Below are 14,288 nucleotides of genomic sequence, written 5' to 3' on the forward strand. Positions count from 1 at the left end.
TTAGTCACTCGTTTGAACCGGATACTAAACGTAGTCGGTATGGTTTCCCTCGAGCAGTTTGAAAAGATTCTACGATCTCGATGTTCAGCCTCACCGGGTCACTATTACAAGTAGCAATGCTACTGACGTCGTGACGTCTCAGTGCTGACTCGTAAATCGTCGATGGCCAAAGCCTACGCGCCGACTACGAGTAAACGGGTTTGGTCACTCTCGATATCTCCACGAAACCTCGCATCTGCCATTCCTCTTCCTGCGCCATATCACAGAATGGCCGCCCGTGCCGTACCTCATCGCCAATCGACATGGCAGCTGGTGTTGCAAAGCGAGACAGAGGCCGCACGACACCCGGCCAGCTGCTGGCCAGGCCTGGTTCGTCAAGCCGTAGGAACTCCTTCAAGGAACTCAATAATTGATGGACTCTCAGGCAAGCGGCATCGTTCCGCCAACAGCGACAACGGCGACAATGGCAGCAGCAACAAAAAAGGCACGAGTGCCCATCCTCGAAAGAGCCTGTGGCTTCGGGAGAGGAACTGTTAGTCCATCGCATCTCCCACTATCTCTTTCGTCTCGTCACCTGTTATCAACTTGCTAATTGGGGGCAGCACACCGGCAACGAGTGAAACCTACGCCGTCGCGCAGAAGCCCATAACTACAACAGGTACAAGACCCGGCTAAACCTCGAAAAGAAAACGGAAGGACACAGACAAAGCCATCGCCTGAAGCAAGAACTGCACAAATCTCCGAGCCAGCGGCAAGCCTCGAAACAACACCATAGCGCCAAAGTCAAAACCGAAGGCCATACACTCTCCTTCGAAAACCTGGGGGAACAAAAGAACCGTTCGGTGTCTCTTACACAGTAGTGACGCTTGATTGCCCAATGCAACCAAGGAGACGGCGATGTTCTGTGGACAGAGACGAACCAAACCACGAGGCGGGCGCAACTCGACTCGGTATACAGAGTCGAGGACAACACCTGACATGGAAATTTTCATTCAAAACTGGCTAGTCCATTCATCGTGGTCCTGGGAAGCCTCCATATAGAACGGAACTTCAAGAGTCACGTCCGGCATACCCTCCAAACCTGCCCCTGTCATTCTATCCCCTGAGGGCAGTGTGCAAATAGTACCTAAGCTCGTCCAGGAAGTCCGAGACGACCACGGCGAGTGTGCATGACACGGATTACCGGCAAGCATTCCGCTATCGCAACATCTTTATTGAACGCGAAAATCCTTCGCCAGAGCTGATACGGAAGGCACAGAGAATAGTGTCAGTTCTCGAGCAAACACGCGGCGAACACGGAAAACAACGGCGTCATTGATGCTCAAATGCATAGCGTTGTCCCCATCGAACATGAACCTGTGCACGAGTTGCTAGGAGCACGACCGACTGAGACGAGACCACAGCGGGAACTATGACGCATGGCACGTTAGGAGACTCGGTCGACGTCGCGGCTACTCGAGAGACTCAAAGGTCCTCTGCCATTCCCCCCTCCAAATCTCAGCAAAATATGTCAGATGCACGCCATGCGCCATCTAACACGCTGCCACAGCATTCATTTGAAGATTCCAAACCTAGACAGAGAATCAGGCCTACACAGAAGGTGATATATAACACTTATGGCGATATGAATGCGCATCGGAGATGATGAGGCGGATACAAGGACTGCCTTTGCCATGAAAAGAAAATGTTGCAATCTCCCGTGCGGTCAGAGTATAGTACTACTTGTATTCTTCCCGTGATACTGTTCCGCTTCATCCATCCTTCACGGCATCGTAATGTCACCCACGTCTGCGGGGGTTCGTCCGTGGCCGGAAACCCTGTCGAGTGCTTGCCGTTCTTCTCGATTCATGCTTACTTGAAGCTCCCGGACAGTATATGTAAGATGTTCACGCCTCTGCCAAATACAATGCGACTGCACAAGGAATGGGCTCTACGTGAAAACTTGCGGAGATAAAGACCGTAGCTGGGTTGCGGAAACATCTAGGCACCACTTGGATTGTGACATATGTAACGTAATGCGTCGTTCCATTTCCATTTTCAAAGAGAATACGCCTGGTTCGCTTTTGTGGCTCAAAAACTCAAGAGGTAATCGCCATAACATGACTGTCATACAAAGACTGCATCAGCGCCGGGATGCGCTGATCTCCTGATAAATACCGTGCTCTTTTAGTTGCTCGAGAGCATCGAGCACCCAGTGTCGACAGTCTCTTCGCACGACCACTCCCTCTATCTCCTGATTGCGGGGCACGGGGATCGCGCGACAAATGCCGTCCACTTTGGACAGATCGGCCTGTGCCACGGTGCCCTTTTCGTACTTCATGTAGAACTGCCCCGAACCCTCGATATCGTCGCGCTCTCCCGCGTCGTATTGCCATCCGGGGCCGTGGCCGCCCATGACCTGATAAATCCACCCCTTGCCCTGTTCCGCTTCGATGTAGACTGCGTCGTGGAAGATGGGCATCGACTTGAACCGCGCGATATAGACCTTGTAGGAGGCCATGACATCGGTGCCCAGGGCACGGCTGAGGGAAGGGGGAGGATTCTTGCTCCACTAGCGCTCTATGGAGATCTTGCTAGTGGGGAGGATACCAGGGAATGCGTGGGACGTCTTGGTCTGAACCGCCCCCGGAAATTACTGCACCAAGAAGTCACGCCGTGTGTCGATTTCTTGGCCAATAACTCTGCGCACTGATCGAAACTGTGTCGGCACAGTCTCTGCAGAGGATCGCCAATTGGGACCAAAGCCCTGGCTTGGAAGGATGATTTCGCACAGGGAAGGACAACTCTGGGATGTGTTTGCTGGTGATGCGGATTTTGGTGAATCCCATCTGGTGTACCAGCCTCGCAGTGTCACCCAAGTGTCACCCATTCAGAAATGACTAAGCGCCAAGACATAAGAACCACATGGCTTGGCGGGGTCGGCGCGAGCCGTAAGTGAACGCCGCGCCAAATTTAATGGAGCCGAGCCCGCGACCTTGAACCAAACATTCACAACCCTTAACAAGACATAGCCACAGTTGTCGCGCTGACGCCCTCATATCCGGTAGAGCACGATATGGCGGCAGTCGAAGCAGTTCCACCTCAAAAAGGTCGAGATGCAGGACAGCTTTCGCGCCCCGACGACACATGTCCAAATCGCTCGAAACGACCGAAGCGCATCCATCATGATGAACCTCTCTTTCCCCCCGCTTTCTGGGACAATTTGTCAAAAATTCACCTAGACAAGCACGCCTTGAAAGAGCTAGACCGAAGGAATGCACAACTGGCAGCAAGTTCTCGTTCACAATACGGAACGCGACACCTTTTCGATACCGCGACCACTAGTGATGCGACCACTAGTCCTGCGAGGGGAAGGACTTCACTTCTTTCCGCTACCGATTTTCTTCGCCATTGTGATCGAGACCACCTTAGAGAACTTGAACAGCTCGCAGGGGATGGCGGGCCCGATATGTCGGATGTGAGGGGCGTGAGTATGCTGCTATCTTTTTCATCACCAACGCTGACCTCCCCTCGTTGTCTACAGAGCATGAGGCCTCCACCCCGTCCAGTGATCCAGAGCGAGACTGGGACGCATGCACGCAAGCCCAGCTCTCACATCGCATTGACCACTCAAACTACCAATGAGCCTACAACCGAGAACAATCAGATTACCGACCAGAGAACCACACAAACTGTCAAAAGCAGTAGCCCATATTGTGCCAACTTTGATCAGAACCTCACCGATGGGGGGGTTTATCCTGCTAATTTCTTGTTTCAAGATGGTAAAGCAGCCAAGAGACCGGGTAATTGGGACCAGATCAACCAACGACTAGGCGTACGACGACTCTCTCTTTCACCTTCGAGTTTCTCGGAAGCAGATTTTCAAAATTTTGCGGAAAACGATGACAATGCTCACAAGGAGAAGCAAGTGACTACCTCGGTAATACCAATCATCGAGGGCAAGATCATCGACCCTGGATCTGTGTGCGGCGGAATCCGATGGACAAATTTGGATCCTCTCACAGATGGAACAATTGTCCCTGGCAATCCTGACATCTATTACGGCGCCCATCCCGAACACTTGGACCGACGCGTCCGGGATGAGCTGAGGAACTCTATCATTCCATCAAAACAGGATTCCCTCCCTATCGTGCCAAATTTCTTTCTAGCCGTGAAAGGGCCTGGTGGAACTGCGAAAGTCGCGAACAGCCAGGCTTTGTACAATGGAGCTTTAGGGGAGAGGGGTATGATTCGCCTATTATCATTCGGACATGAGAAGCCAGTCTTCGACAACAACGCGCATGCGATTTCATCGACCTACTGCAATGGTCAGCTTCAGCTGTTCACCATCCACGCTGCATCACCGACTGGTCCTGGTGGCAGACCGGAATATTTCATGCACCGATTGAGATCCTTTGCCATGAACGACACTCCAGAAACATTTCGACATGGAGCGGCTGCCTACAGGAATGCTCGGGATTGGGCGAAAGAGCAAAGAGACCAGGCCATCGAGCAAGCAAACGCGAGGGTAAATGGCCGTCAAAGCACAATACTTGGAGTCGAGACCAGTGTCGAGCAGGCGTCGAGCCTCACGTCCGAGCCTAGATTGGGTGATGCCAACACCAAGACTCCGATCCAGGAGACACGACCCCCTCCAACCGGAGATCTCGAAACGACCATCAATTCTCACAACTCTGCAGTCTCATCCGGCGAGCTTTCATCGAGTCAACAGTCTACCAAACGTTTACGCAGACAATCTCTAGAACAATCTCCGCCTCAGAATAAGCGTCAGAATGTTCGCCAGTCTGAGGACGGTGATGAACACCTGTGACTCAGTTTGTGGACAGTGTTATCACGTCTCAATGTCCTTTTCAGGAGCTTCTTCTACTTTTGTGGTTTCCAGACCACGAGTATCAACGATCATCCAAGAATAAAAAAAAAAAAAAAAAAAAAACCGGGGTTTCCAAGCGCCGCTTGTGTTCCTGCGGTACTCCCGACATGGAGATTTGTATGTCTCCATTTCATACTGTGGGTTCTGTCTAGTGCACCTTCAACGCGGCAATGTTTGCTCTGACCGGAATTGTTCTGGATCACGACCCTCCTGCCTTTAATTCTCCGTCACTGCACCTTGTTGAATAACGCTAACAATTCGGTTTCTCAGATTTTGAGCGACGGCGACCCGACCTAAAAAATCAGCACCGTGGCACTTGGAGTCTTTTCGAGTTCCCCAATGTACAGTGTTCGACGGCCTTGACGACACCAAAGATCGTCAAGTTGATGTTGTTGTCCAGCAAACACTCCATGACGAGTGGTTATTCTCGACCGCAATTCGCATGCCATCGTGTCTGTCATATTCACCTGCTTGGAGGAGGGATTTGACCTCCTCCAAGATTACCAGTGGCGCCGGCTTTCTCGAGGCAACCTTGGCAGGGCGACATAGTCAAGATATGAAGAGAAAACCAAGGCACTTGTGTGGAGAATCAGGACAGCTAATGTACGAGGTACATACAAGTGCTCGCGGAAAAGGGCATACAGGAAAAGCGAACACCCTGCTTTGGGGGTAAGGACCAGCAGACCTATTTTGGGGAGACAGTTGGTGAAGTCTCCCCTCGATAATGAGCTTAGCTTTTCCATAAGGTAGATAACTCGTAGCCTAAATCATTCGTACCTAATTCGAAATGAAACAAGATTGTTTCCTGACCCGTTGCATCGTTGTTGAGCAGCACCTCCTAGCACCACAGAGAAATCCACCTCGACTGCCACGATTGATTTTCTGTGCTCTCTTGTTCTTCTCCTGCGGATTCACTGAAACCCCCCCGAGGCGTGATTCTGGTTCCTGGAGTTGGGCAGAGAGCACGTATGTAGGCTGGCTAACCCATGTAGTCGCCCCTTGTCGAGACTGCGCGCTGATTGTCAGCATAGGGAAGCCCGGAACCTCCCTCCTCTTATCACACCCGCCAAAGATCGGCCGCGAATGTTTTGGCACAGTGCATCTCTGTATCGAGCCGCCGCCGGATCTTTCCTCCATCACCGAACCGGATAACTCATCGCTATCGACGACAGAGGACCCGGAGGACATGGGAGACGGAGAAGCTCTGGCCTTGGGACGTGACGTGACGTGACGTGACGTGACGGGACGGGACGGACATTTGTGGACTTGTGACTTGCAGACTTATGTGCTTGAGTGGATGTACCGTTGATAGTATAGTTCGTTCAGGTGGTGGGTTATCAGGCGTTGCCGTTGGAGAGAGAGGGAGAATTGTTGGTTAGAGGTCACCCACACCCACACCAACGCACCTAAGCCGGACATGTACTTTCTGGACATTTGATGGTACATCATCACGAATCATCGAGTCAGCGACTCGACGACTCAACGCCTCGACGCCTCAAGCGACTGACCTTATCAAAGAAGAAAGCAAACAAACACTCCCACTCCCCGCCGACTCACAGGAAGGTTGCAATCTTCTTGACAGCCTTGAACGTCAAATATCGAATCACGCATACATGCCATGGCAAAGGGTGACGCCCAAGTACATCCCCAGTATGCTACGTATTTCTTCCTGGTAAACGCGGGTGGATATGACTCCCCAAGGCATCGAGTCGTTATTGTTGCGGTATTAATAGGGCACGCGCACACATGCACAGTTAGCTGGCAGTACAGATAATTAGTTAAGCAGGATACGGCCAGCCAGCCAGCCACCAGCCGGCTTGTCAGCTATTTCTCACCCCCTCAGCACTTATTACGTAGGTTATCGATCTCCTGATCATAAAAGTGTGTGCTCGAGAACTGGGATAAGATCTCTCTCTCCATATTCCCAGTCTTCCTGTGGGCGGTGGACGACGGGATGATGTCGTGTTTTAATCCCCACGTGTATTCAATTCGTCTCCAGGACCACCTGTCGCTGGCATTGGTGGAAGAGTCCAACACCCATGCCAGTCAATGCATGTGGGTCAATTTCTCGCAACGCATTACATCCTCGCTGGTCCTCGCTGACAAGGGATTAATTCGACACGGGGATATCAGATCTCCCTCCTGCCGACTGACCCCTATTCTTCCCCTTGGAAGAAGTCGATGATAGCGTGAGCACCCTTTGGTCCCAAGCCCCTGGGCGGGTAGCACAGATAGAGCGGGTCTTCGAGAGTGTTGAACTTGGTCCTGAACCCTGTCTTCTTGTCCAGATTGAACTTGGCCGCCAGGGTCTGATACAGCGAGTCGAGCGTGGCAGCCTTGACACTGCCGACATTGTGCTCGCTGCTCAGTTTGGCGGTTGCGCCGGCACCGAACGTGCACGTCTTGTAACCAGCCTTCGCGGCGGCCTTGAGAGCGGCTTGCATAGTCAGTTCGATTGCTCCATTGGTCGCACCGGGAAAGTCGAGCGCCCATTTAACCTGCACGCCCCACCGAGGTGCAAGTTGTGCGAGCACCACCAGGCTGTGTATTTTGCCCTGGTCGTCCTTGGCGATAAAGTACTGGCGGTGTGACGCATCCTTGAACGGCGTGATCACACTCAAGTGGACCTGTGCGCCCTCGCGGTTATCCTGCCACTCTTTTATGCGCTTTTCCACTTCCCAGCGCACGTCCTCTGGTACCTCACTGCCGTACTCTGTCACTTTCACTCCTTCTTTCGAGGCGTGGCGGATCTTGCGGTCAACGTCGCTGTTGATAGTCAAATGCTCATTATTAGCAAGATTGACCCGCTGCTCTGCCACGTTGGTGAAGCTCTTCCATCCCATTTTAGCGCCGAGAACCTCTTCGATTTCTTTGTCAACAAGAATAAAAAGAGGCCGGAGCCGAGTCTCGCGCCGAAGCCACTTCAGAAAGGCGGCAATCACGTCTTCAAGCTGGGATGTTTCGCACAGCGGGTTTCCGGCAATAATTGCTCGATCATGTGTAGGAACGTAGGCAATAGCTGCACCCGTCTTGTCATCCCGCCAAATCTGGTATCTCTCATCCATCCAAGAAGTGTTCGTGGCGTCCCCGTAATTTGCTACCAAGTTCTCGACCGGCTGGAGATAGCCCTTGGGACGATGCAAAGTGCTGTCCTCGGGATGTCGCAGGTTTGGTTCCTTTTTCGCAGGGAAGCTCTTGGGATCGCGGGAAAACAGTGACGCATAGCGCAAGTTACCCAGGTCCAGGATCAGCGCAACAAGACGTTCGAGCCCGATACCAGCTCCGGCGTGTGGCGGCGCCACCCACTCGAAGGCTTGCACATATTCCTTCAAGTCATCCGGGTCCATGCCTTGGGCTTCCATTCGCTCCTTTAACAGTGTGTGTTCATGAATTCTTTGCCCACCAGAAAGGATTTCTTGTCCCCGAACCATAAAATCGAAAGAATTGGTGATATTCCCGTCTTTGGGATCCGGCATGGTGTAAAAGGGACGTGCGGCTGCGGGAAACTTATCGAGGATGTAATAATCAGTGTGATATTTCTGCTTGACTAGCTCTCCGAGTCTTCGCTCGCCCCGGGTCGGCAGGTCGTCATGCTCGGACTGTTGACTTCCGTCGTCGTTGGTCCAACCTGATTCGTTCAACAACTTGACACCTTCTGCAAATGTGATTCTCGGTGTCTCGTCCAGCCAGACCAGGTCGTCGTGTGGGAAGTGATGTTTCAGGGTATCAATGTCCTTCCTGTTGCAGTTATAAAGTGTTTTGAAGATGTCTTTCAGTGTCGCATCAATTAACCACATTGCTTCGTGATAGTGCCTGTCTATAGCCATTTCCAGGTCCAGTCCCGTAAATTCGGTCATGTGGCGGGGGGTGTTTGAGTTTTCTGCGTAGCATTTAGCCATGTATGTCACTAGGGACGAGGTGAGAACCTACCAGCACGGAAGACAGGGCCAACTTCAAAGACACGTGGGAAATCTGCCGAGATGCACATTTGTTTGGCAAGCTGTGGGCTTTGAGCCAGAAAAGCCGAACGACCAAAGTAATCGAGCTTGAAGACGTCTGCGCCGCCCTCAGTCGCTCCGCCCTGTAGTTTTGGTGTATGAATCTCCAAAAAGCCACGGTCCTCGAGGTGGCGTCGGAAAGTCCTGCACACAACCGACTGAACTCGGAAGATTGCCTGTGCTGATGGTGTTCGCAGGTCGAGAATACGATTCGCGAGCCTGACCCTATCGGATATAGAGTGACCGTCAGTCGCTGCGTCAGCCTCGTAGACGCTGAAGGGTACAGGAGCCGTTCTCGCCGAGACCAGCAGAATCTGTGAGATCTCAAGTTCCACATCCGAAGTGCTTGTACCCCTGACAGTTTGTTCGGGCTCTTTGACTTTGGCCCTGACGATGACGATGGAACCTGCTCGCATGTGTTCCACCCACCGGACCATATTTTCAGAGATGCCACCGTCTATGGCGCGGACCACGCCCTGTATCGTGGTAGTCTCCTGGCGAAACACCACGAAGGCCAGCCTTGCGCTCATGTGTCGCACAACGTGAATTCGAGCGCGAAAAGTGATTTCCTTGCCAATGAGACTGGTGTCAATATCTGCGAGCGAAATCCAATTCGCGTTCCAGACGTCATCGTCGATCGGGCCATCTTGAGACTGTACCAATGGTAGTTTGCCATATCGCTTCTTCGCTTCGGGAGGGTCGTCATTGTCCAGGAATTCATCTAGGCTTTTCATGGCATCGCCGTGTCCGCGTCGGTCGTCCTCTTCTCCGCCCTCTTCCTCATCCTCTGCGCTAGACCATTGGACCTCTTGTCGGACTACATCGGCAACATCTTTTTCCGGTCCTCCTCGCCGGTGTCTATCACTGTGATTGGAAAGCGATTCACCCAATTCATGCTTGTGATGAGAGATTTTGTGGCGCAAGTTCGCGATTGCACCCATGACTTCGGACTTGCACAGGTGCAGCGGACGATAGCAGTGCTACAGAGCCACGAAGAAGGGATTAAATGGAAAGAGGCAGGCCGGCTCTCGAGTTGGCGATCCATCAGGGCTTTTAGCATGGAGCGGATGATCGTCCCGGCATGTCGCCGTCGACGATCCTGCAAGAGATTTGACGTCATTTGTCGCAAAAATCCGGTGCAGGCCACCGCAGTCGACCGCATTGTAAGGACTCGCTAAGGTGGCAGACCGTCGATGATCTTACATGTTGTTTCAGGTTTGTAGGCAGCGAATAGTGAGCACTGATATGAACGGAGTAGATCAAACCAAGTCTTCAGAGTCGGGACTTGGCCGTCCGCAGCTTGACATCACAACCAATTGTGGTTAGCTAATTAGTAGGTTTGCCAAGGCCATGTTAGTTGCTTTGTACAGAGTTGCCGCGGAGTCACTAACGCCCGTCCATGTGCTTAAAGGTGGCTCCTTTCCCGTTGTGGGCTTCTACGAAATCGTGCCTTAACGTTCTTTGCGCTACAGGTATAGAGCTAATCCATTGGTTGCAAAGTACTCGGCTACACTTCGCTTCAGTATGCAATCCTACGCCGGCCGCATTATGCTTTGTCCGTCCTCGAGGCCGCCTCATACTTTTCCCCGTGAGCCTCTATCCCTGCATCAACTGTGTCCATCGTCTGAGAATCAACGTCGAGAAAACGAAACCTGTCCTCGTCAGAATCTAGGAGTTTCGAGCAGGGGATGGCGGTAAAGGGACAAAATCTATCTCCATCGAGCAACTTGGACGTAGGGACCCGATGTCGTGGGTGTTTGGCGAGGGGAGCGAGGCTGGCTCATTGGCCACAGCACTTCCAGCTGTTACCTCAAATACAGCACAGGCCACAAAGACACAACATGAGACAATTGAAGGCGATCGTCCGCCTCAGAAGAGAACTGAAGTGGCTCAGACAGACCTAGGGCGGTCACTGTCGGAGGACAACGAAGCGGAGCAAGTATGAGAACCTGCATTTGTGTGCATATCTCACTAATATCATGGCTCGGGCAGATCACTCTACAGCACCCCGAGGCCAAGTCTCTCAAACCTCCATTCGCTTCATTCCTCAAGGGCTTTGTCGATCCCGTCCATCTGAATCCTGACCTGGCGCATGAACACAGTCTTATGTGGAAGCACGATGAACTGAAGTACTACACGCAAAAAGTCGACAGTTTCTTACTTCAAAATCCTGATCAATATTTGAAGTTTCGCAAGTACGGTCTGAACATTATCGACTGGGGGAAGGACACGCGGCTGAAGGTGATCCAAACTTCCTTGGACAACCTTCTGGAAGAGGGCAGGAAGAGAATAGAACTTCTGAGCTGGCAAACTCTCGTCGATCGCCGTCTGATGGTTCGGCGACCAGCGGTGGAAAGAAGCTCAAATTATTGCCGGATACAGCAGATCCAGCAACCAAGATCAACGATTGACAAGAGCGGTGCTCCGAACCATCGTCTCGCAGAGGAGGGCCAACAGGAGCGCTGCAAATAGACAGTCTGGACTCGTGGAGGGCCAAACCAGGCCTCGTAGCAATTGGCTTTACCTGCCTCTCAGCTGGGCCCATCTGTTCCGGACGGGCTTCAAGGATCCTGGCAGATCCCCTGCCCAACCGTGGCAATTCCCCTTTGAACGGAGATTATATAATCAATTCCACAGTCTCATCACGGTGTTAACGTTCTCGGAACAGCAAGGAAACTACAATGCTCGTGGCAAAGAGGATCCGGAGAGCCCTTCCCACATTTGAAGGTCTCATGAAAGTGACAACAACGACTAGGATCGCCTGATTTATTTGAGAAGCCGGGAAAAAAGAGGGGCAAATGACTGACTGTGACAGTCTTCACCTCGTCGCCGCGCATCCCCAAGTGCGAACACACCACAACAACGGCTCAACCGGCCAATGCGAAATACCACAGCGAACCACAACCGTTCCACGAGGACAACTATGCTCCGATCCGGTGGCCTCCCGCACTACCACGTTCTACCGGGTAGCAAGTTCAGCTGGGTGATCTACTGCCAGTAGACCAGTCAATGCCTTGCCAGGTTCAACAACCAAGAATGGATATCAAGTGATCCGGGGATGCCTTGTCCAAGCCGCTCGCACTGGATTTGCACAAAGTAGTAGTTTTCATGATGACTAAGTTCACCTTCCTATTTGGTACTTGGTACATAGTACCACCAATCAAGCGCACGCTTGACGTCCGTTTTTGGTTGGGAGCAAAACTAAAAAGGCCAGCTAGACTTATTTAGGCGGTTTTCGTGGCGCGCTTTCCAGGTGCCGTTTGCGCGTTCAATCCGGACAACTCAGTAATAAGTTACTAAACACTAAGTAAGTTCCTGAATCTATATCTAAATATCTATCTGCCTGTGCGTTTATTTATTTAGTAGTATTCTTCTCATGGACACAAAAGAAACACCAAAGGTACTAACTAACTAGTGTACAAGCAACACCCTCCCTCCCACCCTTTACCTCTATAGCTCACCAACGTGCCCATGGTCGTTCTTTCGTTTGGAAGTAGTGCTTTGGTCGTTCAGGGGCTTTCGCTGCAGGTTTGGGTGACACACTGCGAAGTCGCTTCAGGCCAGGGACATCAGGCTTGGGGCCTTTCGGTGCTGGAACTTGCAACCTATCGCGTTGTCCTGAAGGCTGAGAAGAAGCATCCGGCACTGGCTCAATCTGACGTCGAGGTGTGGTCAATCCTTCGCCGTTGAAATGCATGACAAGCATTTGAGCTGCCGAAGCTCGTAGATTGGGATCTTGTCGTGCCATGGGCTCGAGGATCGGCATGCAAATAGCCGCATCCTTAACACATTGGAGAACGTGGTTGTACTTAGCCAGCCTTGGATCGTGAAGATTTCCTGCTTGTGTCACAACACCGAGCACGACAAAGAGGGACCACACGTCCGCTTTGGGAGACTGCTCGTGCGTTTCGAGCATTATCTCGGGTGCCATGTAAAGGGAGAGCCGCAGAGTGTCTTTGCGAGCTGTTGTTGACTGGCAAGGCCAAAATCAGCGAGTTGGAAAAGGTAATTATTGTCGCTTGATGGGGTGTAGAGGATGTTTGCGGGCTTGACATCCCGGTGGATTCAGTGTCGGCAGGCAAGATAATCTAGCGCTTGGAGCATTTCATGCCAGACGACGTCTTTGTTGGTACGTATACCTGGAAATTGCTCGACCAAACCGCCCAAGCTTCCGGATTTGAGGCTCATGTAAATCTCGACGTTTTCGGTGCCCCAACCCGACGAGCCCAAGTATTCGACAATGTTCTTCTGTTCCCGCTGTGAGCATGTGGCACCATAGCCAAGAGGATAAGGAGGAACATAGGTGAGAAATGCTGGAGAGAGCTTTGACTTCACGCTGCAACGCGTCGTCTTTCCGAGGCACTTTGATTCTCTTGGCTGCGATTAAGCATCCCGAATCGGTATCGACAGCTCTGTGTACATCACCAAACGCTCCACGACCTAGCTCTTTAACCATGATCGCTCGCTGGACAGCCCCAATGGCTGGCGTGTGAAGTCGTGTGTTGTACCAAGAGGTGAGATCCATCGGGGCGTCCTCGACAGTTGGAGCCCAACGAGAATTGCATATCCGCGCATCCACCATCTGAGATTTGTTCTCTTGCTCTTGCACCATCATGTCTTTGTCCGACGTGTCCCATTCCACGTGGAAGACAAACTGGTCTAGTTTTTCGCCGCCAGCGCTGATTGTGTAGTCGGATTTCGTCGTGTCCAAGACAATCTTGCGGAAATTCCCATCTTCCCTGAACGGATCTGGGCCTATTTTCGTGGTGTGAAGTCGGGACCGGTCCCAGAACATGATTTGATGGGATTCTGGGTGGATCTCGAACGAAAAGTGGACTTGGGAGATACTCGAGCCTGGCATGACAAGGTCGGCATTCTTTCCCACTTCCGCTATAACTAGAGGACGAGGCCTTGACGGAACGTGATGGCCGATCTCAAGTCCGTACACATCGGGCTTGGTGTTGCATAGAGATACAAACTTCTTGTTGTCTGGGTGAAGAAGCATTTCCTGAGTCTTGGGAGAATCCTTGGCCGGCACGAGCCACAAGATCGTCTCCGGATGTGGGCTTTGGCGGGGAGACATGATGCTGCGCATTCCACGAGAGAACAAGTAAGATAGATAGTCCCCCTCCGAAAGAATGGTTGGGAGAGTAATCCATCTTTTGAGCAAATCAGTCTCCTTGTCCATAGTGCCCCGGCAATACCGAGACATTTTGAGAAACCCATGGCCTCCCCCTCAAGTCGACTGGACAACAGCGATTGTCGTAGATTGCATTCCTTTGTCACCTGGTGATAAACCCTGCTGTTGTCAAACACGTCCCTTATTTTAGTCGGATGCGTGCATGGCTCAATTCGTTGCGTGCATGGCTCAATTCGTTGCGTGCATGGCTCAATTCGTTGCGTGCATGGCTCAATTCGTT

At 52.0% G+C, this 14,288-nt stretch overlaps 5 protein-coding genes across 5 annotated transcripts; 2 read left to right on the top strand and 3 right to left on the bottom strand.

The window, feature by feature from the left end:
• Nucleotides 1-2,122: 2,122 nt before the first annotated feature.
• Nucleotides 2,123-2,500, bottom strand: AYO20_06569 (hypothetical protein; the record flags this gene model as incomplete). Its single annotated transcript, XM_022644858.1, has 1 exon — nt 2,123-2,500. The coding sequence occupies one exon, from the start codon at nt 2,498-2,500 to the stop codon at nt 2,123-2,125; it is 378 nt and encodes a 125-aa protein (XP_022499126.1).
• Nucleotides 2,501-3,526: 1,026 nt separating this feature from the next.
• AYO20_06570 (hypothetical protein) lies at nt 3,527-4,810 on the top strand (the record flags this gene model as incomplete). Its single annotated transcript, XM_022644859.1, has 1 exon — nt 3,527-4,810. One exon carries the CDS (start codon nt 3,527-3,529, stop codon nt 4,808-4,810), a length of 1,284 nt encoding a protein of 427 aa, XP_022499127.1.
• A 2,216-nt stretch (nt 4,811-7,026) lies between these two features.
• AYO20_06571 (aspartate-tRNA(Asn) ligase) lies at nt 7,027-9,809 on the bottom strand (the record flags this gene model as incomplete). Its single annotated transcript, XM_022644860.1, has 3 exons — nt 7,027-8,238; nt 8,299-8,750; nt 8,801-9,809. The coding sequence occupies 3 exons, from the start codon at nt 9,807-9,809 to the stop codon at nt 7,027-7,029; spliced, it is 2,673 nt and encodes an 890-aa protein (XP_022499128.1).
• Nucleotides 9,810-10,612: 803 nt separating this feature from the next.
• On the top strand, nt 10,613-11,340 carry AYO20_06572 (hypothetical protein; the record flags this gene model as incomplete). The annotated part of the gene is made up of 2 exons (XM_022644861.1): nt 10,613-10,807; nt 10,861-11,340. 2 exons carry the CDS (start codon nt 10,613-10,615, stop codon nt 11,338-11,340), a joined length of 675 nt encoding a protein of 224 aa, XP_022499129.1.
• A 985-nt stretch (nt 11,341-12,325) lies between these two features.
• On the bottom strand, nt 12,326-13,951 carry AYO20_06573 (hypothetical protein; the record flags this gene model as incomplete). The annotated part of the gene is made up of 3 exons (XM_022644862.1): nt 12,326-12,831; nt 13,008-13,125; nt 13,199-13,951. The coding sequence occupies 3 exons, from the start codon at nt 13,949-13,951 to the stop codon at nt 12,326-12,328; spliced, it is 1,377 nt and encodes a 458-aa protein (XP_022499130.1).
• Between the last annotated feature and the right edge of the window lie 337 nt (nt 13,952-14,288).

The sequence above is a fragment of the Fonsecaea nubica genome (genome assembly GCF_001646965.1).
Source record: "Fonsecaea nubica strain CBS 269.64 chromosome Unknown Scaff42, whole genome shotgun sequence".
Classification (NCBI taxonomy): domain Eukaryota; kingdom Fungi; phylum Ascomycota; class Eurotiomycetes; order Chaetothyriales; family Herpotrichiellaceae; genus Fonsecaea; species Fonsecaea nubica.